This window comes from Tinamus guttatus, unplaced genomic scaffold, assembly GCF_059628265.1.
Source record: "Tinamus guttatus ecotype Peru unplaced genomic scaffold, ASM5962826v1 Tinamus_guttatus_pri_ptg000197l, whole genome shotgun sequence".
NCBI lineage: Eukaryota > Metazoa > Chordata > Aves > Tinamiformes > Tinamidae > Tinamus > Tinamus guttatus.
Genome location: NW_028288731.1, coordinates 3918758 through 3944461, shown reverse-complemented (window position 1 = coordinate 3944461; position 25704 = coordinate 3918758). Strand labels below are relative to the sequence as shown.

Sequence of the window (25704 nt, the reverse complement as noted above, 5' to 3'; positions counted from 1 at the left end):
TCTTTTCCATGTCTCATACTCCACATGGTAAGCTAGAGGGGCAGATGCCTTATCTGGGAAGTTTTCCAAATTCATTAGCTCCTTGGCGCCAGTGCCTTCAGGACGTCCAGTGCCAGCACTGAATGCCGTGCCCAGCACAAACCAAGCTCCTGCAGGGCCAGGATTAATGAAATGGGGCACTCAGCAGTGGCTGCTGGTCTCTTTGGTCACCACAAGCAACTAAAAACCACAGCTGCTGCCAACACCATGGCCATGGCCAACTTCTCAGTACCTAACACTCTGAAGATCTTTCCTGAACATCTGCAGACCATTCACCGCAAACAGGGCTTAAAAAATATCGTGCAGATACTGCTCGGAGGGGCACAAATCCAGCGGCCCTGCAGGCGCAGAGCAGCGAACACGGGGCTGCGGGTGCGAGACCCACTGCAGTGGTCTCTCCTCGGGCCCGGATGAGGGCTGGGGTGGCTCTTGCTGCCCCGCAGGGTGGATTGAGCCCGTCTGAAGGCTGAAGAGCCTGACACGGCCCCGGAAAGCCCGGAGACCTGCTGGATGCCCGGGCTGCTTCCAGCTGCCATCTGAGGGGCAGGGGAGCTCCATGAAGAAGCAGGTTTCAGTACCTGTCACGCAGGCACCAGCATGGCTCACCTGGATTTAAAGATGAATAGTGAGAGAGGCCCAGGATTTTAAGCTTTAAACTTCGCGTGCTGACTGCTGTGCCTGCTTTAAATCTCCACGGTTTCAATACGAAGCACGCCAAGCTCACACAGGCTCAAAAGTCCTCACACTTCAGGCCTATCATTTCTTATGCTTTGTATAGAGCTAATGCCAGCTTTCTTGCTGGTTAACATCAAGTCATCTCCAATGACTTGATATTTAGTACGAATTCATGTCCTTGCCCTGAGCATAACATTCCAAGAACTCCCAAATCTCTGGTCCTAGAGCCACCTCTCTAGAAGGTCAGTGCCCATGCCCTTGGCTAGGACACTGGCCTAATGCAGCTCTACTGCTTCTGCTTTCAGAGATGCCTCTATTTCTGCATCATTTACCCCTGGTAAATATGGTAGATATAGACATATCTACCACATTTTCAAGTTTTCCTGCTCTTGTGTCAGAATCAACCTGGAAAGGGAGGCAGCAAAAAGCTCCAAGTAAAAGCAGAAACTTTCAGCAGAGACAGAATGTGGCAGTTTGGAAACACAGTCACAGGAAAAAGCATCACCAGTTCTCAGCAAAAAAAAAAACATTTGCCAAGCAGCTGACAAAAGATTATTTGTGCCAACACGGCACCATTTGCTGCAGAATTTTGGCCTGCAGCAGGTAAGGCCTCCACAGGCACATCTCCCCTTCAGCCCACTGCAGGCTAAAACACACTATGAATTACCACAGCCCAAGGCAAATACTAGCAGACTGCGTGGGAAATGAACGCTTTACTTCAGCTATTAGAAGCCTGCACTTTTATCTAATGCTATACTCTTAAAGAGTTTTTTAAAAAATATATTTTCTTGAATTGCTTCACTGAATTCTGCACAGAGAGGTATTCACTAATGCTGACCAGCAGAAGAAACAGCGAATTATGAAGTGTGATCATTAAAACACACCCATGAACTCTAGTTAATATAGTAATAAGTCTTGAATCACTTCAGGAAATTAAAGAAGGAAAAAAGAAATGAAATAAAAGAGGTAGAACAAACATGGGTGTATTAGGATCTTGGCTCAAAAAATTCTTGTGCGGGAATTTTTTTTTCTTCCTGTGGTCACTTTTCCCACTTCTGTATCATAAGGTTGGGTGCCAGCCGAGCAGGAAATTGCCCAGGTCACGTTGAAGAAAGCTGCTGCCCCTCGGCCCCTGGAGCGAGGAGCACGCGAGAAGGGGAAAGGCTGTTGGCTTTGCAATCCCTGGATGCCAACAATCCACACTGGGTAATGTGTAATTCCCCTGTTGCTGAGACTTGATGGAAAGGCAGCAAATCCTGCATCTCTGTGGCTCATTTTTGAAGCCTGCAGTTTGGCCAGCTCCCACACCTTGCCTTTCTCCAAGAAAGGACCAGCATTACTGCCGTGCGGATTTCCCTTTCCAGGCTTATCCACTTGTAAGAAGAGAGGCATTCCTGGCACCCAGAATCCCTCCCCAGCACCTTCTCTAATAAACCAAATGTCACTGTCTTGGCAGACACTTCCCTCGCTGGGCACTTGGGAGAAGAGCTGGATACGGGTCCTCGGTGCAGGAACTCCTCCGTTTCCATCCATGTGGGGCAGGCTGAAATACCTGTTCCTTGGCATGAGCTTCCTTCACAGAGAAGCCAAAGCTGCCCAGAGATTTGAGGGGTCTCATTGCTGAAACCAGGGTTTTTACAGCCAGGTTACTTTTGTAGCACAGAAAATTTGCATTTGCTGGGTGAGACAGTGAAATTAAAGCTTTGAAAGCCAGCTGCCCCCTTAATGCAAGCTTTGGCAGGGTCTTTTGTTCTCAAGTCTTGCAACTTTCTGTGATCACCTGCAGTAAAATAAAACTTACTAAAGGCGTGTGGTTGTGGTTCTGTGTTACGGCAACTATGGACCTTTGGATTGCCAACTGTACCACCATTATTCTACATGCAGAACTGGCATAGATCCTAAACCCCACACAAGGATATTAGGAGAAACAGGTTTATCCGGCAAGCCTTGACATTCGGTGATGAGACAACAGCGGCACAGTGATGCTCCGCTACAGTTTGTAGAGGCTGGTCGCCTCTTTTTTTCATTCAAATCCCTGGTTCCTGCCATGAGGGAAGTCAGGGAAGCAATTTTGCTCATAACAAATCAAATATTGTTTTTTTCTAAAACTAATGCAAAGCAATGAGAGTTTGGCATTTGAATTTAGCATGGATGCAGTTTGACAGGGCAGTCTGGTTGACCTGGTGGCCAGTTGCCTCTGAAAGGCTGTGCCCATCTCCTTGTGGAGCTGGTCCTACTCCAGCAGAGCGGTTTGGGGTGAAAAGCCCAGAGATGCTCCCCCCATCTGCCTCCGTGCTAGTTTACGGGCAGTTTAGTTCTCTCAGCCACCTCACTCGCTGAGCCCTGGGGCCTGTGTGAAGGATGGGAACCCGGCCGCTGAGGGCAGGTGACGAGGACCACGTCCTTTCAGCAAGCTTTTAGTTCAGCAACATAACGTCAGACTGTCCCCTCATGCACGGAATTTCATCAACAGCTGACTTTCTCAGGGTCTGACATGAAAGGGGTCACAGTGATCATCGTCACGTAGCTAAGAAAGCCTTCAGAACCCAAAAAAGGTGTCAAGAGCAGAGCTACAGCTGGCGAGTTATTGGGGGCATAAAATGATTCCTTTCTGAGAGCAAAAGTGAGGGCCTGAGGACAGCCAGCTCGCCGAGGAGCGGAGCGTGCTGCCCATGGGGCACCCAGGCAGGTGCCCACGCTGCCAGCCTGGCGCTCAGGAGGCCTTGGAGCACCTTCCACTCCAACCTGCCCACACGGCAAGCCTGGTTAAGCCCCACTGCTCTCTTGAAGTGCAGGAGCTGGTAAGTGTCCAGCCTTTCTCTTCCTGAGTCAGTGAAAAAGTCCAACTCCTCATGCAGAAGTACATACAATTTGACAGAAGAAAAAGAGATATTGCTGTATCAGTCCCATTTATAATAGACTTTTAAAAAATAATCAATACCTGGAATGTCCAAGTCCGAGCTTCTCTGGATGTATGAGAGAATATTAGGGCTTGACAAGTGTTCTAATTTTGTTTTCATCTCATTTCAATACACTTTCCTATCTCCAATAGGATAAAATGCATCAAGTTCCAACAGGCAAATGAAAGATTTTTCTAATCAAATATTCACTATTTATATTGCACACTCAAAGTACTAGATTGAATTAAAAGAGCGTATTTCTCAATACTACTTCTTAAGAGTCAGCTCATGAAAGCAGGAGGCCCGGGATTAATTCCAGGGTTTTCCAGTGCTGGAAGAGAAATCCTTATAACCCACTACCACATAACAGATCTGGGGTAACATCTTTGACTCTAGACTTTACCAGTCATAAGCCCAAAAAACATTAACTACATCAGTGACATGTAGGAAAAACACCAAGACACTTATTTTTTCGTTTCCTGGATGCATGTGTCAATACAGAGTCTCAGATAACAACAATTTCTTTGGAACTATATAGTCAAGGAAACACTTCGGTTAGAGAGGCATAATCAAAATTTAATAGAAATAAATAAGGATTACCCAGGAAGAGACGTCCAAAAGGTAGTTATTATGAGAATGAAAAATCTTTACTCCCAACAACAACTCCATAACCTCAAGATTCAAAGCTTTAAGAGACCTGCCACACAGGTTAAGAGCGGACACCACTATCATACCAAGATACTTGCAATTGCTCTTCCATCAACTAAATGTTTGCTCACACTAAAGCAGCAGAGTTGCATGCTGGCTGCGTTAAGGGAGGGTGACCTCGCACGCCGCCCGTGCTGCTGCAGGTTGCTTGCCTGCGCTCCTGGAACTCGCACACTGCGAGGAACCTGGCATTCCCGTGCTGCACGGCACCCCCATGCGCCCTTGCAAGCGTGACTGACACGGCCAGGTATTATATTATCACTGAGAAATAAAACCAACTAAAAAGCCCAGCCTTGTCCGCCCCTCTCAGAGGGGAAGATGAGCGTGAGGCTCTACATGCCACATGCTTGCAGTCAGACACAGGGGAGGTCCTTGTTTGGACACGCACTTCACTTCCCTGGCCAGGCCGCTCAGCAGTTTACAGGAATCTTTTTCACTGCGATGGGGATGGGTCTAGTTACTGCTGGAATCTGTACAAACTCATCCAACTAATCCTTGGAAAAGCTCAGCTTTAATGGCATTACAGCAAAGATGAGGTAGGTTTGATAAGATTATGTGATCTGCCAAGAGGAAAGGAGAAAGCCACTTCTCTATGCACCTCTGATAAAATTGTGTTACCTGACAGAAGCCAAACTTGCTACATTTGGCACTGGTTTCTTTCTGTCCAAACAGCCCTAGCAGCATCCACCAGACAGGTCTTCTTTAGTCCTCGCTTTGCTCCTGTTCTCATCAGTAACCCCCAACAAAACCCTAATTAACGAAAGCCTTCTGCATAACACCAGCTTGCAGAGACTACTGCATTTTGGAGCTGTACTCCCAGCTATACAAACTTTGCAGAAAAAGAAAAATTCTGTTTTTGCCTGCCCTTCAGTCTAAGACAGAATTCAAATGGCAGCATTTTTCTCATTTTTCTCAAATAGCAATTTTTCTCATTTACTGGGACAGTCTCAAACATGCTGTATTCTGCCCTCACTAGATCCCATCCCGTTCTTGCAAAAATTGAATTCTTGAAATCATAGGTTATGCTTTCATTTGTAAATTTAGCAGCAGCCAGGCATCACTGCGCTTACTAGACTGCAATCATGTAGCCTACAAAGTAATAGAGCCTACGGCTCTTCCACTCCCACCAACATTTTCTCACAGCAGCTCACGAGGTGGAACGTGCCAGGCACGGCCTTCAGAGGCAACCTGCAGCCCTCCCACATCACCCTTTCGAAGCACAGAGGAACATCCTCTGTCCCTCAAATTTAAAGCCAAAAATGACGCTTGATTTACTTGTATAGGCACAGCCTTAGCATCTCATGAACTTATTTCATCCACAAATAACCACGGTTTAGCAAGAGGCAGAAGGCAGGGGGTAAGCTTGGTCCATTGCCCCTTCCATGCCCCATCCCAGTGAGACACACACACCCCTGCAATGAGCCTCTTCTCTCAACCTTGCAGGATAAACCTACATCTTCACGTCCTCTTTCCTTGAATGCTAAACCCGCCCCACAGGGTTACCCATAAACGGTTAATCAGGCTGTTATCGGAAGTGTTAATAAGGGACACAGCTACTCTGGAATCATCCCAGGAAAAGGGCAGGAAACTAACTGTCCCTAACTCTAGCCCTACAGAATTAATTCAAAGCAGCTAAGTACTCGACTAGAGTATCAGAGCTACCCCGATCTCATTCAGTCCCGCCACGGCCAATCCATAACCCAGCCCCACGTGTCTCACAGCAGCCAGCAAGAAAATAATATCTTTAGCTCATCTGCTCTCAGAACCATCTCCAAACACAACCCCAGCCAAAAGCAAAGCCTAGTGACATTAAAATAAAAATAGGAAAGCTTTTTTGCCCATTTTGCTAATTAATATGTCAGAGCTCATAAAGAAAAACTCATCAGTTTTTCTCCAGCACTGCATCATCCGAAAGAGCTGTGTCAGCAGAGACCTCAGCAGACAGTCAATACATATTAGAAGTGTTCTGAGCACTAAATCAGAAGAAAAGAAAGAATTTCAGGGGAAAAAAAATATAAAAATAGCTGCAAAGAATTCAGTGCTAGATTTCAATAGCCGATATAAATCTGGTTACAGCTGATGTAAAATAGGCTTTGCTTCCCGATGAAGGGTATCCTCCTAGCTTTCCTGTAATTGGTTTTCTAAAAAGCAAAGACTTCGTAAAGAACTGAGCTAACGGTCCCAGAGTCTGCACCCTCCCCACTTTGCAGGCCCCTTCTCTGCTTTGAGATGGAGGCAGCGCTTCCCCGGTTCGTAGTGCTCATTCCCGGGCGGGAGGCTGGGCAACGCGAGCACGGCCCGGCTAGGCCCGCCGGGAGCGCGGGGAGGAAAACCCTCCTCGGAGCTCGCGTGGCCCAATACACAGATGCTCCCCGCACTCCGGCCTAGGGAAGCGAGGGCTGGAAAACCCTCCTCGGAGCTCGTGTGGCCCGACACAAATGCTCCCCATGCTCCGGCCTGGGGAAGCGAGGGCCGAGCGGGCACCACCGTCCCGCGGGGCTCGTGCCAGCCGCGTCGCTGAGAACATCTGCGCCGCGCGGGACGCAGCTGAGCTCTGCACGAGCCCCGTGCTCTGGAAGGACGGGCCAGCGATGAGACGCGGGGGGCACAGATGCTCTCCTCTCGTGCTTCTGTGAGGGGGAAAGACAGAAACCGTTCTCTGGCCACCTTCCAGATGCTTCCATGCCTACATACAGTTCATGGTGGGTCCAGACCAAACCTATTTTTTAAAGGCAAGGAAGGGAACTTCCGCTTGTGGGTACAATCTATATAGGATGACAGAAAGATGGGGCTACAGCTAGAGATCCTTCTAACACCTTGGTACTCAGCCGAACTGTGATCCGAATGTTCCAAACTTCTTCTCTTTGAAATGAATGCATGTCAGCACTCCTGTTGCTCCTCAGTAACATGCAGACAGGAGAGGGATTCAGTAGCTATGCCAAACACTGAGCTGAAATGGTAGAAGATCCACTGCCCCAGAAGGAAGAGAAAGGATATTTCCCTAGAGAAAATTATTCAACTGCGTATTTCGTAGAAAGAGTCATGTTGAAGGAGAGAAGGGATAATTGCATTGATTGTCAGTAGGTGATAATTAATTCTGTAGAGAAATATGTTTAATTTCCTGAAGTCTACCATAGGGTGGAAACTCTTCTTTCTGTAATGAGAAAATAACAGTGTTTTGCTCCCAGCAGAAGAGGCTGCAATGTCTCCCTTAACACATTCTTGTAAAAGGTGGGAGAGGAGAAAGCAACACAATGGAAGAAGTTTAAAACAAGAGTTCTCTGATGTGACAGAACGTGAGATGAGAATAGGATAAATAATTTCAAAAAATATATAGGGAAAAGGGACCAGAGACAGGTTTTTTCTTGAAAAAACCCTGAATGAATACTTGAATGGAACAGCAAGAAACCTGAAACAGCAGCTTGATTTCTCTTATAGAGGCTTAGGAAATCTTAACGTGCTTTAGCATATGGATGAGAAGAAGAAAATAAAACAGAACACCACCCCACAAAAAAAACTTTTCAACACTTGAGCAGTATTCAGAGTAGACAGAATGAAAAAATGTCTTTTTTACTCTAACGTTCTCAGATGTAGCTAAGTCCTTTAATTCCAGAAGAAAACAATAGAACAAACCCACAACCCACTGGATCTTTGTATTTGTCCTTAGGTAATCTCTGGACTACATATTTTCAATTTCTGATATATGAAAGTAGATGTCAGCTACCCATGAGAGGTCTACAAGGGATAAGGCAAACAATCTTACGTTCAAGTAAGCACGGCTCCCCATTTTCCTACAAGATTTTTAACAGTCTTCAAAAAAAAAAAAAAAAAAAAAACTTTTCAAGAATCTAGAAAAGCGTGTGGAAGAACAAATCAAAATGCTGCTAAATTACAATATGAAGATTGTTATATACGCAACAACTGATTGCCAAATAGTTTATGATCTCACCAGGTTTCCTTCCAATATTCTTCGAGCGACTTCCACTAATCTTTGGAAAACTGAATGATACTGCAATGTTTACAATTATTTTTCAGCAGAGAAACAAAGCCAAACCCCACACAACCCAGGTGCAACATCCATAGCTTTTGCTGGGTGACAAGATCATGTCTTGGATGCTTTCACATCCCAAAGACAAAGTTGAAAGCAGCTCCTCTTCCCAGGAGTGATAATGTTACAAGACATATGAACTACCTCTCAATTCAGAAAGAGAATACAAGAAGTTCACAGACTTAGGAGAGAAGCCAGAAGAATTTTAAAAGAATTTGTCTACTTTAAGTTCAGGAAAAGGTCTTCAGATAAAGAAAATCCACACCAAAGCGCTACAAGATAGCAGAACTAAAGAGAACACCCAGCTGTACAGAGCAAGAATACCAAAAACTATCAGAAATCCAGTAGTTCACCTTTCTTTACACGCATTCAGTTTTTCAGTTCTATCAGAAGGCGGTAAAAGGCAACATGCAATCACAAAACAAAGGACAGACTAGAATTTCACAGTTTTCTAACACAGGTTATGAAAATTTATGGAATTGCTGGAGTTTACTAGCAACCTTTCTAGGTTTCTTATATCAGGTTAGGTCTGGCTTGCTAAAAGTTACCATCTTTTCTGTGAAATTTTCTTGGAAGTTCTTACAATGTAAGAGCTGCAAGTTGTACAGTACCATGGTGAGGTTTGTTTGCAGAATTTCTTTAATAAATAGATGCAGCAATGATAGTAGTGCTGACAAATATAAATTTTTATTGCTACGGACTAAAAAGTTGAAGAACTTTTTTGCGCTATTTCCGTGACAGAAAAATCTTGTATGGGTAAAATAAAAGAACGTCGCAGCTTTTTATAGCATTATCTTCAATACTTCTGACAAGGAAAGTGGAACTCAGAGCAAAAAGAAAAATATATTTTTTGATTTTACACAATTTAGGCTTGCATGCTCCATATGATCTTGCACATTCTCTCCCCCACTTACTTCGACTCTCATCTTCTTTAACTTCTAACAGTTACATTAAAACAAAAACAACCCCCCCATCTCTTTCTGCATGAGATGACTCAGCTGCATGCACTGCCAAGCAAAAGCAAGCCCCAACCCAGCACTGTGGAAGTTGGAGGCAGGGCATGCAAAATGATGCCTTAATTTGCAATGCTTTTAGCCACCAGTTTCTGGAAGCTGGTTCCATTTACAGCCCATACTACTTTCAAGTCACTTGCTCTTTCTGCAAACAGGAGAACAGCTTACCTGATGTGTGTCCAGCCAATGAACTAACTTTGCTTTCATCTGCCACTGGGGAATAAAAGAAGAGACACACAGATCAGAAATTTGTTTAAATTCATAAGCCTTTGAAACACTGTGAAATTATTTCAGACACACAGTGTCCTAAATCTTAAAATTATAATAGTTTCTAAGAGGTCTTTTTTCTCTAATCCACCCGGGGTGCTTCAAAGTCCAAATACCTGAATCAAAGTCCACTGGAACCAATAAAAAGACTTCCAGCAGTCCTCGAGGGTTACAGATCAGGACCCCAGCACTCACACACTCAAAACTGAGTTGTCAGAAGAGCAATTGCATTTGTAAATAACTCATCTTGCCAGACAAATCACAGGGCATAGGAGAGTTGTAACGTTTCCAGATCAAAGGCCTCGGTTGGCAAAAAAAGAAGCCAGATGTGGAAGCCTCCCCGTCTGGGAGACATCTCCCCACGTCACAGGGCGCGCTGCACACAGTGAGGGCTCCCAAAAGATGCTCCTTTTGATTTTTTATGATATTATTTTATCGGTACACTACACTTCTGAAGTACTTCACAACATCTTATAGGGAAAGATGCGTACAGCATTAACAGTACAGGCAGACAGGCCAATGGAGGAGCTATTTCTGAATGTAACAAAAATTGTAATTTTTCTCGACAACTGTACTTCAGTTTATTATCGTATATCTTAAGAAACTAATTAAAACTCTTTCCCACAGGACTGAGTAGAAGAACCAATCACCATTCCTTAAAATTAATTCTATGTAAAGAAACCATGTTAGTGTAGTGTTAAGGATGATAAAACAAGGACAGGAAATGAATGCTGGGGTCGAAAGCTCCTTCCTCCCTCTCCCTGCCCCATCACTCCCCTGTGTTATGCCTTAATATATGTCCTCTGGCAACCTTATGCAGAAATACTGCAAAACAAAGTAGCGGTGCAGTTGGGCAAGATCAGAAGTCCAACTAAAATGCAAGGTGGTTCTGTACTACTTGTCCTGTAACCCCTTTTTCTGGGTTTTTTAAGTCCCTGGAGATGAGGAGAGCTCTTTAACTGATCCCATAACTCAAAATGACTGGGAAAGAATTTGTTATAAAGATAGTTGAAACTCTTTTCCCTCCTCCCTCTTCCCTATATCTACCTTTAAGTAGAAAAAAAAAAAAACCCAGGCTAAACTTTAGTCCCAAAGGTTAATGTTTTGACAAGTTATAATTGTGTGAAAACAAGGGATTATAATGAAAACTGATTTGCAACCTTAATGATAGTAGTCACTAATGGCAACTGCTATAATATATGGTAATTACTTGAAGAAGGTTATGTTACAGTATAGAGAAGTTTTTTTAAAAAAAGATACCAAGGTTCATAGCATTTTTAAAACCTATGCTGATGGCTGGGCTTACCTGAGACTAAGTTTTACATCATTAAAAAGGATAAATCCATCTGACTTAATCATACTTTACATACCAGCTACACACACCAAAATTAGATTTTAATACTGGAGGGAAAATGGCGTGGTGAAATGATTAGAAAATGAAAAATAATCTTACAGGAATACAAAGTGAGCATTAGGGATTTGAACGCACCCAAACAAAGAAATGCAGAAGTCACGGTGGGACAGCAGAGGTGGAGCCCGGGCGCCGCAGCGGGACAGGGGCAATTCCTGCCTCAGGGGGCCTCCCTGTTGGGCAGCGGCTCCGGGGGCCGCCCCCTTCCCTTGGGACCTGCTTGCTGGATGGAGCTGCCATCCTGGAAAAGCGGGAATTGCAGCACAGGAGATGACCCCTCCTTTCCCTGAATTAGCCCCTGCTTGCCAAAGCTGGGAGCTTCGTAGCAGAACACCACCTCTGCCCTTAATACTCAGCTAAAAAGAATTACAATTATTTTTACACTGCAACATCAAAAAGTAATTACATTGCAACTAACTATGAAAAATTGCAGCTCAAGAGGATCACACTGGGGAACACTCAGTGCCAGACAAATATATCAGGAAAGCATTTACTGTACAAAATTTTAACTGCAGATATTTTTAATGGGAACACTATGAAATATATTCTTGGAGGTAGAACTGCTAAATGCAATACATTTCAAAATAACAACAACAAAAAGAAGCCACATAATTTGGGGACACTAATCATAAAACTCAAGCAAATTGGAAAAAATCAATGCAAAGGAGTGCGCATGAAAGAAGAAAAACAAAAGAGAACTTCAGAGTTAAACAAATACTTCACATATATGAGATGTCCCCAGACACCCAGGGCATGTTATTTCATGAAGCGACCAGTGTTTCCTACCACAACACATGCTAGATCTTCCCAAGTAACATTTAATTTAGGAACTGCATTTTCACCAGAGAAGCCAATTATCTATTCATTATCAGCACTTGAATTAATTGCTGAAATAAAAGTTCTACAGCTACTTAATAAGAGCAAGGACATTTGGGAAGCTAGCAAGACCGCTGATTATGAAAGACAGAATACTAAACCATACAAATCTCTCCAGCTGAAAGCAAACAGCTGATACTGCCCTTTTTACTATGCCATCAACATAAGAAGTAAAAACAAACAGCAGAAACACACCCTCTATAGCACGAAGACTCGCATGTGTTAGACTTCGCTATGGTAATATGTTAGAGTGCTGCTTTGCTTTAAGAATCTAAGAAACAGGACCCACAAGTAATCAACAGCAACAGCAACCACAAGTAATCTAACGCATCCATAGTCCTTCCATGTAATCTTTTGACATGATTTCCTGATTTTTGATTTTGATTCCCAAGCCCTACTCTGGATAATCATGGCAGGTATCTTATTTCAATTGCTTGATTCTCCATGATTAGCACATATGAATTTTCTGCACTGGCTCAGAAAGCGTTTGCGTTCTCTAAATACAACCCAAGTTTTGTTAAAGATCAATAAACCAGTTCCCAACTATTGTTCAGAGAAGCACAAATCGATATTGCTGCCAATAGGAATAATCATTTCCTGTCCTTTTTTTTCTTTCCCATTTCAGTCCCTGCACCATTACACTACTTTTTCCCCCCAAACAAGGTGTTACTATTATACACCATATATAGGGTACTACTGTTCAAACTGATGTCTCTTTTTTGAATGATTAGCTTTACACATTGATCAATAGCTACTTAAAATCTTCTCTGGGTGTGAAAGCCAGCATTACATTGCTGGACAAAGTACTTACAAAAGCAACAAGCTGATTAAAATTACAATAAAAGAGAGATAAGGAGGAGACAGCCTAAAACATTGAAAAGTTTCCTGGAAAACAAATCTGCCACGAGCATCACTGCCTGGAGGAAGCTCAATATAAAGCTTAGTATAAGTTAATGAATTAGCAAGGGCTGTATTCCCGAAGCACATACACAAGGGAGGTTTAAATACTTCTAAGAATCCATGTTAGCGTCTGTGGTATAAACACATGAAAATAAAGCAAGGCAACAAACTGGCCACTGGTTTCCAGCTGGATTGCATCCTTACGCAGCCCTTTCAGCATAATGAAGGCACAGCATCAGCCATTAATTTTAGTCAATGATAGTGTCAATGACATAATTCTCCTGCAGCTTTTATTTGCTCGCTGAAGTGTTTCCCCATCTAGGAGTGGCATAAATTACTCACGGAGATTGTGTCAGACGCTGGCTCACCACGAGCACTTAGAAAACACTGCTAGCTGTGCCTGCTTTTCCCTGTGCTCCTCTGCACACGGCTTTTATACGAAAAGTTGCAGGAGTAATAAGCTGTGCACTAGCAAGAATAAACTTTCAGGCAGGACTGTGCCTGAGCTCGCACCCGCTTTGCTGCTTGTTGCCGTTTAAGGATGAGCAACCCCACCGGTGCTGCCCACCCTTCACATCCACAGCTAAGTGGAGCTCCTCTCTTGGCAAGAAACAGCCCTGTTTTATCATTTAGGAGCCAAGATGATACAAATTGCTTCCCCTTCTCCTGTGGCCCAACAGCTCCTCCTTCTTACCCTGCTAATAGAGGCCATCCCCTCTTGTTTCACACTTCTGCTGCCGTCTCTAACCCGGTGTCACCTCTGCCCCCTGCAAGGGCGCAGGGCTGTGGGGGACCCCGCGTGTCCCCCACACCTCCGCGCAGCGCCCAGCTCCTCGGCTCATCTGCCGCTCACGGCCTCAAAACGCTCACAGGGAACAGACTTTCAAACAAAGTGCTCTTAAAAGTGACTCGAAATGGAGACTTCATTATCATCTGTACTTTCTCATAGTAGCTATATGTTATCATAATTACTATTTTCTTCCCCTAACACTTTAATAGTCGAAGTGCATTAACAGATCAGCTTGCCTCACCTTTGCTAAAGCAGAAGCTCCCACCTCAGCTACGTGTTCCTCTCTTCCCTGATCTCCCCCACAGCTCGGCTGTCTGCTCCACCACGCGCTGCCTGGAATACTAAGAGACTTCTGTGAAACCCGTTGCAGAAGCTGGCACCCCTTCCTGCCTCTGCCCTCGCCACAGATCACCTCCCGCTCTGCTCTGCCAACGCAGGTCGGGGTAAAGCCCCATAGACCGGTTATGCCACCATCCTCCCGCCCCTTGGAACACATTTGGTTCCATTCCTTACTTGGATATCTCACTTCTCGTCATTGAAATGATTTTCTAATTTCTGCTTGTATGTCTAGTGCTCATGTCTAAAAAATTACCCTGCAGCGGACTCAGAAAACTCACATTTCATTTGACAGTGTTAGAAAGTTACTCAGGACATGAGCTAGATGAATTTTAAATATAATCATATATATCATAGCCATACACATTACAATTGTCCCTAAATCCACAACTTCTTTGTTTAAAAAGTCCTTCTCTTCTAACAGTTATTTGGAAAATAGTCCATTGAAGTCAGTAGTTTTGAAAAGTACATTTGAATACTGAGCTATCTTCTCAGTTTCCTTATTAATGCTCTAATGAACTTAACTGGCTTCTGAATATGGTTTAAAGCTGTTTTCAACCCAAAGCAACCCAAAGAGACGTATTCCATACATACCACAGTCAACAAAGCAATGATTTTTAGATACCAAACAACTTTACGTCCTGCTAACACCATTAACGCTCATTAGGGACGCTTCCAAAATAGATTCTCTTAATTGCATCTGTATTGAAACATTGTTCAAACTGAAGAGCAATTTCCATTTTCTGACCCTTCTTTGGTTCCCTTTTGAGATATTTCTGCCAAAGTCCAGAGTTATGCTCAGAGGGGATAATCTTTTTCAGAGCAAACCAAGAAGGTAACAGCAAACAGCATCCTGACTGCATCTTCCAGCTCCTTCTGTAAACACAATTTTCCGTTGTTTCGAGGTGCATTTCAGTCTATTACATCCCCTAATCCAAGAACCGAACAGCTGGTTTCATACTGCCTTCCTTGCAGAACACTCCAGACCTTATATCTTAGCATATTCACTTGATAATTATTCCTAAACACATAAATGAAATTGGCTGATATCTCTACTAAACATGCCCCAAGGTAAAGGGGCTTTGAGTTTGTCTAATGATGTTTTAGCAAATAAAATTCCACTCGCTTTTAGAATCAAGTAAAGGACAGCTCCATTTCTTCAGGCTGTAGAGCTCGATCAGTTAGGATTTGTGGATTTTTTTTTTTTAATGGAGAAAGGAAGCGGGGGTTGAGCAATACCTTGGGCAAGTGGTCATGGGTTATTACACCAACATCCTTAAATGTAAATCTACACAGCACTTTGCCTGAATTGATATACTACAAGATTGCTATATACTCACAAGATTCAATTTTATGTAGCTTCAGGTTAAAACAAGTCACACTTTCATGTTTTGAATACACTTCCCATGACTGTGGTTTTTAGAGTACATTTATGCATAGCCTAAATCTGTCCTAAAACATACACAGATTTATGGAAAATAAGAGTTTTGGAGATAAATAATAAAATACCTTTCCACACACTGTCTTATTTTTAGGGCACATTGATTTTCACCTTTAAATAAAACACACACAGAAATCCATATTTCCATTCATTCACTACAAAAAATCACCTTTTTTAATACAGTTTAAAGAAAGAAGAAAAATTAGTGAACATTGATTTTGATGAATTATTATATAGAAGCTATATACTGTGTTAATGTATAGAAAAATGTGCATATATTGAAGGTAGTTAAAGAAAGGGAAAAAATCATCCCTTCAATTACTTGCAGAGAAGCAATTGATTTCCTCTTATTCTTTTTTTTTCAGTCTATCATTACCTTTCAGAAGGTATATCACTTACTTGCGAAGTGGGAAGGCACAACACATTTCTGCTTTTTTTCCTACTCATTTTTAACACTACGCTATAAGCACAAGTCCAATCTGGGCAAGCAAGGTAAATCTGATCAGTGCACTCCAAGGCGGACTTGCGCTGCCTTGAAACTCTTGAAAGCAAAGTATAAAGGGATGAACCCTTGAAAACTCTTGAAGTGAAGTGTAAAGGGATGTTTTTGCTAATATATTGAGCTCTGTTACTCCCAGATAGCACCCACACTTGCCCAGACAGATGCAAAGACACCGGACACATGGTTATGGCACCGCATGACAGCCTGAAGTCCACACCATGCAAGGAGGAACTGTGGGTCCCAATCTCTGCTCCTGCCTGGCTGTCCAATCAATAACACAGAAATACACTAAGAATCAATAAACTAAACCATATATTACTACTGGCAAGTAACCTACAGCTTTGCTGCACGTGCCAAGTTCCTATCATTGCAAGATTTACTTTATAGAGTGACAAAGATAAATTAATGCTACATGTTAGCAGTATTGCACACTACTTGATCACCCTTCCTTATTTCCTGATATTATTCATTAAGAACAGTAATTTATAATAATAATTATTATTATTTCATAAAAACAAATCAATGTAAAACAAAGCACTTGCAGGTCTCTGGGCCTAAGATATATAGAATTGAAAAGAGGAACATCAATTTTAAAACAGGTTTACATTCTGAATCAATGAAATTATAGACTAGCCTTTACTTAACAGGTCTGCTTCTGGTGTATATACCAACCATTACGATGTAATTTCATTAGCTCCCTAAATCCCTAAGTGTCTCCAAACTGTAGCAATACCTGAATTCTTTGATCTCTCACATCCAACATTTTCTGTTACCTGCATTTCCTATTTTGTAATGCAGGCTTTTGCTCCTGAATGAATGCAATGAATGAATTATATATATGTCTCAAGGTAGACTGTTTTCTCATTTCATTCTGATGCTGTGTGTCACACTAATCCTTTGGTCTACAGAGTTCAGGTCCACAAAGACCCACATGTCTTTTGGACCCTGTAACCTGAAAGACTAGTTGCATCTTTCCATATATTTTTTCCTACTACAGAGCTCCTGTGCAGTGCTGAATATAAAATGGATCATGACTACAGTCAAGCAATGAACAAAATCAAAAAAAAATAAAAATAAAGTTGTCAAGTCCCAAGGGTGACTTCTCTTCCTGCTAGAGAATAACTGCAGAAGGTCCTTACTCTCATCTTGAGCCCTTCAATTTATTTGCCAAGCTATAGGCAAACACACATAGTTTATTTTTCAGTCAGGTAAAGAACTAAAAGTTTGTCTTTTTACCAACAAATAATCACCAGTCCTGTTAAGAAAATCATTACTTGAGTACAACTCCTTATAGAGTATAAATAAGGATGAATGAAATTAAAGGGCAGAACGTAACTGATGGGTGCAGCTGTCTTGTGTATTACCTCACCCTACATGAGGCATTTTCAACAGCAACTTTCTATCAGAAACAGCTATTTTGCATGCTCAAAGCATCGCTTGTAGGTGTGTGTAGAGCAAGTGCAGATGATTTATACTGATTTGAATCTTACAATACAAATGACCGCAGCCTAGGACAAAAAAATGGAGGAGTTAGTTGGTGTTTTTGAACACACTCTCAACAGCAACCCCATTACCTAGTTCCCACTGCCACTTAAAAGCCTTTTTTTAGCTTCTGTAGGAATTGGAAATGAACCTTTCTGAATAAGACTCTGCAGCTGAACTTTATTTTCTCCAGCAGTTTATATAAGGTGTCTTATGTTTTGATTCCAGTTCTGTAACCTTATTCTACTGCTGAACATCTAAAACATATTCTAAAAAATCTCGTGTGTTCTTCCTTGTGAAAGGGGTAGGGCAGAAGCCAAAGGGATTAATTTCTGTTCAGGTCCTTCAGTAGCTTTAAAATTCAAATATAATCTGCCTTAAGAAGTTCCCTATAGGGATTCTGCCCATTCTTGTCACACATTCACAACTGTTTGACATACCTTGCACTCCACTACAGATGTACATACGTTTTATGGTACATAAAAATGACATTACCTTAACAAGACAATAAAAATTAACAAAGATACAAAAAAAAAAACAAAGACCAATCTAGAACTTTTCATGAGAAAAGAAAAAATAATCCAGTACCAACAAAAAGGCATCTTGAGACTGTGTAAGATACTACTCATTTTCTATTCGCTGTATTTAAAGTCTGGTCCAACAAAACATAAATCTATGATTAAATACATCCTAACAATGGCTCTCAATGACTGCATTGGCACTTGCACTTGAAAAAGCCACATGAAGGATGAGTGGTGCCACAAAGAAGAACTAAAAGAAAAAATAAAGTCTATTTGGTTTCTGATTCTTTGAGGCTTAAGAGCCTTGTGTATTTTCCCTTTACTGTATTTTCCCCATACTACCATTAAAACGTGACTCGGATTTCATCTGCAACAACCCGTCAATCTTCCACCCACAAACGCTTTGGCAGCACTGAAAGAACCATTTACTTGCAGTTTCACCCACCCTGCAAGGTTTTCTGCACAGCTTTGATGGGTAGGGGACCGTAACCTTATCACTCTTCAAGCATTTATAAAGATCTGCTGCGGGTCTCCGATTGCCTGTGTTTGTTACTGTCAATGACTAAATACATAGCCTGTCATAAGAAAGTTAGCCCTTGTGCTGTGTAGTTTTCCAATCATTTATGTTCTATGGGAAAATGACTTTTGTGGTTGCCGTTTTGCACAAAAATTGTGGCAATTCTTTTTTTTTTTTTTTAAAAAAAAAAAAAAAAAACAGAAGGTTTCCCTACCTCTGTTAAGATTTCAATGCAATGGATAGAATAGCCTTTAAAAAAAAAAAAAAAAAAAACCTTTCTTCGGCTTCAATAAGAAGGGCACTTGCAATTAGATGCCACAGGAGGCAGACCATTGTCCCCATCACTGCAGCTCCTCCACAGAACTTGCTCCCTGATGTTTATGTGGAAGAAACAAAAGCAGGAAGCAGAGATGGTGCAGATGTGCCGAGGCTAAAAAGCTGACCTATGTGTCACCCCACCCCTCTTACCCAGATCCATGCTTTTCGAGGCTTTCAGATTAATTGATTCAGACTGCTTGGCTGGTGTCAGAGATCTGAAGTTGATGTGCTGATCTGCTAAATACACTGCTGAATTTATGATAGGGCTGCAAGGGAAAAAAACACAAAAACATGTAAAATATTTAGGCATCGGCTCAAAACATAAGTGAACTAATTAAAACATGCACAGTGTACATGTGCTTCCTCCTACAGTTGTTAGCAGCCATGCATTTTAAAATCCGTCATTGATCCTCAAGTTTCTTTTGTGAGATTTAACACCTCTAGTCACTTGTTTTTCATTACATATGCAAATACAAATTCCTAGTGATAATTGCTGCTTTTACACAATTAATATTTTATTTAGCACAAGAAAAGAGGAGCATACTCAGTGCCTGCAATTTGCTTTTTGCCTATTGCTAGTGTCATTTAACCATTGTATTTCCAAGTAACATGATACAAAAGGTTGAGGAAAATACAGTCAAGGCTCTTGTGTAGGCAAAGGCCTAAACATTTCAAAATTCCTCGAGTAAAACTCAAAATAGCTTTCACCAGTGAGGAGTCAAAACATCTCATTGCACTGCATCTGAAATCTTCCATCTCTATCAAATTAGAAATACAGGCTATCTTAAAAATATTCTAAAAAAGTCAGCTTCAAAATAAACAACTTTTTTAGAACTCTTCTATCAGAAGCTTTTACTGTGTCACAGCACTTCCCACCCCCCCCCCTTTTTTTTTTTTTTTTTTTTTTTTTTTTTTTTGCTGAAATGTAACTTCAGTGAAGTCAGTGCAACTTCCTCCAGCAATTCAATTTCAGAGCTTAAGATTCAAATAGAAAACCAATACAGCTCTGGAAAAAAGCCAGGGTAGGAAGGAAGGTCTATAAATTCATCATCATGTTAATATCATTATCATTTAAGAGAATGTTTTTGCTCAGATTCTTGAAAACAATAGCAGCTGCATATTTAGTGCAGTTGCATTACTCTACACTGGGTTTTGTTTGATTATATGTAGCTAATGGAGACACCAGAAATTATGAAAATAGTCCAGTGAAACTGGTGCCTGTTACTTAAAAAGGAAACGGTTACAAGACTCATCAATGTGCGAAGAACTTAAGGAATCGCTAATAAAGCAAGATATACCTGCTTGTTGATACCCTTTGCAGTCAGGCATTTCAAGGATAGCTTTTAATCACATAGATGCACACAAGCCATCTAGTCTGGCTAAGTCTCAACTGAAGTGTTGGCTCCCCTAATTTCATTGCAACGAAACAGTTATATGACTATCCCAAATGCAAATGTACACTAAATGGGGGAGCAGTGTTCAGCATTGAATTTTGAGCATTACCAGTAGAGGAGGCTGAAATAAATGATATTTTGACTTCTACTCTACACTACTCCAGTGAAATCCATGTTACCGCCCAAAGTATATGCCAGCACCAACTTGACATGTTTACGGCTTTTCTGTACTACTACTAAACTTCCACATTTAATAAAGCAAATTATAATTTGCAGTTGTCGTCAGACATACCAGTCTTTGAAAAAATAAAGTCTTAAAAATCTCTTAAAATCTCTGAAAAATCTACCTGTTGTTTTTTTTTCTAGACAAGTTCATTCAAACTTATAGTAGCTTCACCTAATTTCTTTGTTGACAATGAGCAAAAAAAGATTCAGTTTGCTACAAACTGAACTTGATTAGGACCATTAAATCATGGAAAACTCTGGACACTGCATCTGCTCATAGCATTCGCTGGTATATTTTAATTCCTATACTTTTAAAGAAAAATTTGGATTATGTTTTAGGGATTCTGTTGTTCTAGGTGTTGTGATCCATGCAGCATGGACAGGAAGCTCAGTGCAGCTTAAGATCAAAAGAAATGAACAAAGAATTAAGAGTTAAAATAACTTTCCCTGGGCGCATCGAAGAATCATCCGGATGATGACACAAATTAAACAGAAGGAGTGATTTTCAATCAGTCAAAACTATTACTACAATTACTAAAGAGCAATTAGGGCCATGGATAAAACAAACAGCCAAAGCCGAACCTGTGATTATTATAGTCCTCACTGAGCAGATCCTCACTGGGATGTGGGGGAAGAGGTGGAGGGATTTCATTCTCACCATTGCCTCGATCAGACATGGGCAGCTCTGAAATAAAAAAGGGGTTAAATAAGCTAGGAAAAAAATTAAAAAGAAAAAGGAAAAAAACCAAAACAAAACATTAAACCACTTCATTGATCAATGACTGGACTGGAAGGCCTCAAGCAATCCTGAAGTTACCCACAAATTATTGAAGTCCCTAAACTAGCTAAACTAGAATTAAAATCGCACCAAGCAGGAAATGTACCCCTTGAGATTTCTCAGAGAGTTGATCTGCAGATTTGCATATGCATAATTAAAGATAAATACACGGAAACTTTGTGCTTATAGCAAAGTTGAGTGCAAGGCCCCAATTACCCTACTCCGTTTGATCTCTTGGTTCTGCAGCCTAACTGATCAGAGCCTCACGGCTTCATTCCTTCGATAGGGAACATTTACCTCCCCTCATAAGAGGGCTGTGTTCCCCACAAAGAGTTCTGGAGAAGAAACATTTCTGTTCTCCCAGAGCAGGAGAGAAAGCAGGCAATTTCTGAATTACAGTCTTCCCCTTCCTAATATTAAGGTAATTCCTTCTGACAAAAGACAGACAGTTTATTTTGGAAAATTACTTTGGACAGAAATTTGAACTACTCACTTAAACCAGCTCGTGGTTCACTAAGCAGCAGCGCTTACATAACTGCATTTAATGGCACTGCTCTTGTAGGCCAGCTCATTACTGTGCCCTGCAGAGCCACCGCACAGACTAAAGGTCCAGTCTTACAAAATATCTGTATATTTCTCAATGTAGGCACATCTTCACCCCACTTGGATCGAAGAGGAAATGCGGATTCTTGATACTTCTCAGGTCGAAATGGCAGAGGAGCGATTTAACAGCACTGACACATCCCTCTGCCACGTGCCCCAGCTCTTTTGTTGCACTGGACACTGCTAGGATTTCTTTTCCTCTTTTTTTTCCCCCTCTCTTCTCTAAACAATTCTGCATGAAAGCATTAATCTAGCTTAAGAGGAAAAGAGTTTCCAGGGAGGGAGCAAGCCAGACCGTGTGGGAGTAGTTAAAACTCCTTCTCTGACAAGGTGAAAATAATCAGAGGCAAGAAAAGATGGGCTGATGTGGAGAGCAGCTCTGCTGGGAGCATGGGAAGCAGTGCCTGCACACGGTGGGCAGGGGAAACCCTTGCCTGCAGGGGCACAAATTGGACACAAATCCACACTTGTGCCCCTCAGGAGCAGTGCCATGGGGATGAGGCCAGGCCCCTCCTGAACACACGATCGGGGAAGCCAAAAGGCAGACAGACTTCTAGAGCTTTAAGAAAATCAAGTCCAAGCACTCCACCGCGTACTCCGAGTTACAGGTGCACCTGCTTTTGAACTAGCACCCAAGGCTCAGGCACCCCATCTGAAAAAGGCTGCGGGATAATTCAGCTACATATGAAAAGGGCAGTGACACAAACAGCAGCTTTCCTGTGAGAAACTTAAACAAATTGGGACTATTTGGCTTAGAATAGTAAGCAATAGAGATGCAAAAAGAGTCCAGCACCTCTGATTGCGGGTGTCTCTAAAGCACGGTGACCCAGAGCAGGAAACCCCGCGCCCAGGCGCCCCGTGGCAGTTCACGTGCCCAGCGCTGGCCTGGAGCCACCCCAGCGGGCACAGCAACACGGCGAGGGGCTGTCACCAGGGCCGGGGACAGCAGCAAAGGGCGAGGGAGGCGAGGAGGGAGCCGCCGTCTGCCCCCGCTGCGAGACCTCGGAAACGAGCTCGGCAGGGCCGGAGCGAGCCCGGAACAGCTAACCCAATAACCGCAGCCACTGCATCTTCAGATGTTAAACAGCCTTCGGAGGGTGAATTTAGAGACTGTAAGGCACACGGAATGTTATGTTCCGAGCAAAATGTTAATTTTAAAATTTAACTTCCTCTTTTCCTACCTTCACGTCATCACACACGTATGAAATCATACAATCTCTAAACACAGATTCTTGTACAACCACAAAGATTTGGCAATTTATGCCAAATTATGCCAAAAGAGTTGGCAGAGATATTTTAGGATGATCCTACCACTTAACTGTAGAGGTAGCATCGATTTCCCTATACCCCTATATTATACAGGGTTGTAAGAAATTTGTAAGAATCTCTTAATGAAACACATTCTAGTAATCTTTCAGCACCAGAAACGTAAAGCTGCTGGCACTGAAGCATTATTTCTCAAAGAGGTTGTTCTAAAAAGTGCTGTATCTGCGCAACAGCTTGGCAGGGAAGAAAGTGAGGACCTGAAGGTGGCAAGTATTATTCGTGCAAAAATAGAGCGCAAACATTGCCATTTCAGCACTGGATCAGCCTCCCTGCCACCCCTTCCCCCCAGCTTTTTATTTAAATATCCACAGGCAAGACAAAAATGTAATATTTTGGCTGTAACCACTTTTCCTCAGACATTAGCTTTTCTTGTTCATGTATAATAAAAAGGACTCTTAAAACAGATAGCGATATTAGCAGGCCAAGCTGCAGTGTATTTTTGCTGAGCTTTTAAGAGCTTTATTGGTAGGAGCACTGAATGATATTGGAAATAACTTATTGGAAAACATTAATTGGCAAAAATGACATTTTATTAAACCTAATTCAGTTCTTGTCATTAAATTTGTGCATGAGATCCAGTCTTAATAATAAAAGATGTTAACATCCAAGATACGGACAGAGCACCTTAAGAGTGTGCAATGTGGAACTGCTCCTGTTGCCAGGAGAATCCCCACCTTATCTGGGGCTCCCTTGCAGACGAGGGTCCAGCCCGTGCACGGTGCTTTGCTTTCAGCGATGCCCTGAGGGACTGAGGACTTGATCAGAACCACCACCAAAAATTGTTTTTTGAATGAATGACTGGCAGGTAAGAGATGGCCTGATAGGGAGTTAAAAATTAGATCAATCTTTCTACAATGTGCAGGACTATTGGAGGGCCAAAGTGCACCTCACCCAGGAGGTTTCAGATCAGAGCCCCACTGCAGCTCTCCATTAACACCACTAAAGCTTTACTGATTCTGTAACACATCTTTTAGAGGAGTCACAACACAATGACACTTCCAGACAATTCCAAGGGGTGCCAAAAATGTCTTTGTCTGTTGTCCACCAACCCCGAGGCCACGAATAGGAATTCCAAGCCACTCCACAGCCTCCCCAAAAGCCTCTCCTAGCAGCACCCCAAGCACCCTCTGTGCACCCTACACCCATTTGCTTCTGAGGACTAAGGGTTTTTTCTCCCTTTTTTCCTCAGATGTTTCACTACCTACATTCACCTAGCTTTTACTCAGGAAAACAAGAAAAATCCACAGCTTACCCTGCCAGTTGGTTCCACATGATTTGTATTAACTGAACAGCCAAAAAAATGAGGCTGAACTCTGAATCCTCACGGTTCTGTCCAGATCTTTGCTTTTTCACTTTCATGTATAAAAAAGTGCAATTTATTGTTATGTTTTGCATTGCTCTGTAGACTGAAGTCTGATGCTGTAAGTATCCCAGGCTGAAAGAAAACCTATCAGGACACACACACACTTACTGATCCTTCCTGCAGTTCTTCAGATCAGTAGTTCTTAAACCTTTTGGCAAATGAGCCATCATCAGCCCCTAAAATGTCTTGCTCACTATTATGCCTTCTCATCATAAAAACAACAACAAAAAATACTGTTTTATGAATTAACTATAAACTACTCATCATTGTGATGCTCTGGATCCTCCGAAGGACTGTTCTCCCACAGATCTTATTTTGAGCTTTGAGAAACAAGGTTACCTATTGCCAATCACTTGTACCGTGGCTCTAAGGACTGACTTGGATCTTTCTAAAAGCAGCATTTAAATGTATTTCCCGCTCCGTGATGCTTTGGCAATGGCTGACTCTCCAGGACAAGCCAGCTCTGCAGATGGCCTTTTCTCCCTGTAACTCCAGAACTCAGTACAAATTACATAGAAAATCTGAAGTTATTATTACATATTATGCAGTCATTATTATTATTATATTGATGTAAAGGCAAATTATTAACACTTAAATCAAATGGAGGCTTCTCTGGAGTTTACAGACACAGCTTCTCAGTTGGCTTTGTTTAAAATCACTCCACACTCCACGAAATCACATTTTACAGACCACCCAGATTCCACAGGTGTCCAGGGAAGTGGGGGAAAAAAAAAAAAAAAAACAAGCATAATTCATCTACAAATTTCTTTTTCCCCCAAGTATTTTGAGCACGTGCTTGGCTTGAAGGACAAGAGCACATTCCCCCATTGACAGGGAGCGGTCAGGACAAGCTCAAATATTAAGCTATTTTCACACACTTAGGTTTTCTTTGCACAATGCCCTACAAGCCTGCCAATTTTTTAAACGATTAATCTATTTCTGATTAGTAAATTCAGGGAGTATTTCTAATCCTTGAACAAACTTTATCATTAAGTCCAAAATAAGTTGGTATCAGTATAATGCTTTTGTATAAAATCATTTATCTTGTAACAACTCAGGTCATAAATCTAGGAGTTTGATAACAAATCATTGTACTCATTAAAGATATATATAAAATAAACATTTTGACAACATATATTTTGCACTCATCATTTGTTTTTTATTCAACCTTACGTGTTGGGGCAGCGAGCTAGAAACTGTTACTTAAACTGGAATTTGTGCCAGGAATCTAATTCACAACTTCTGAGTCAGCTCTCCCACCCTCTCTAGAT

General features: G+C 42.0%; 1 protein-coding gene across 2 annotated transcripts in view; it reads right to left on the bottom strand.

Moving 5' to 3' along the window:
* PARD3B (par-3 family cell polarity regulator beta) overlaps positions 1 to 25704 on the bottom strand; it is a 354457-nt gene that overhangs the window by 136466 nt on the left and 192287 nt on the right. For both annotated transcript variants that reach the window (XM_088523731.1, XM_010213086.2), the window contains 3 exons: positions 20946 to 21048; positions 18895 to 19010; positions 9552 to 9596 (listed from right to left, as the gene is read on the bottom strand). In XM_088523731.1, coding sequence (XP_088379857.1) covers positions 9552 to 9596; positions 18895 to 19010; positions 20946 to 21048 — 264 coding nt within the window. The remainder of the gene's footprint in view (positions 1 to 9551; positions 9597 to 18894; positions 19011 to 20945; positions 21049 to 25704) is intronic.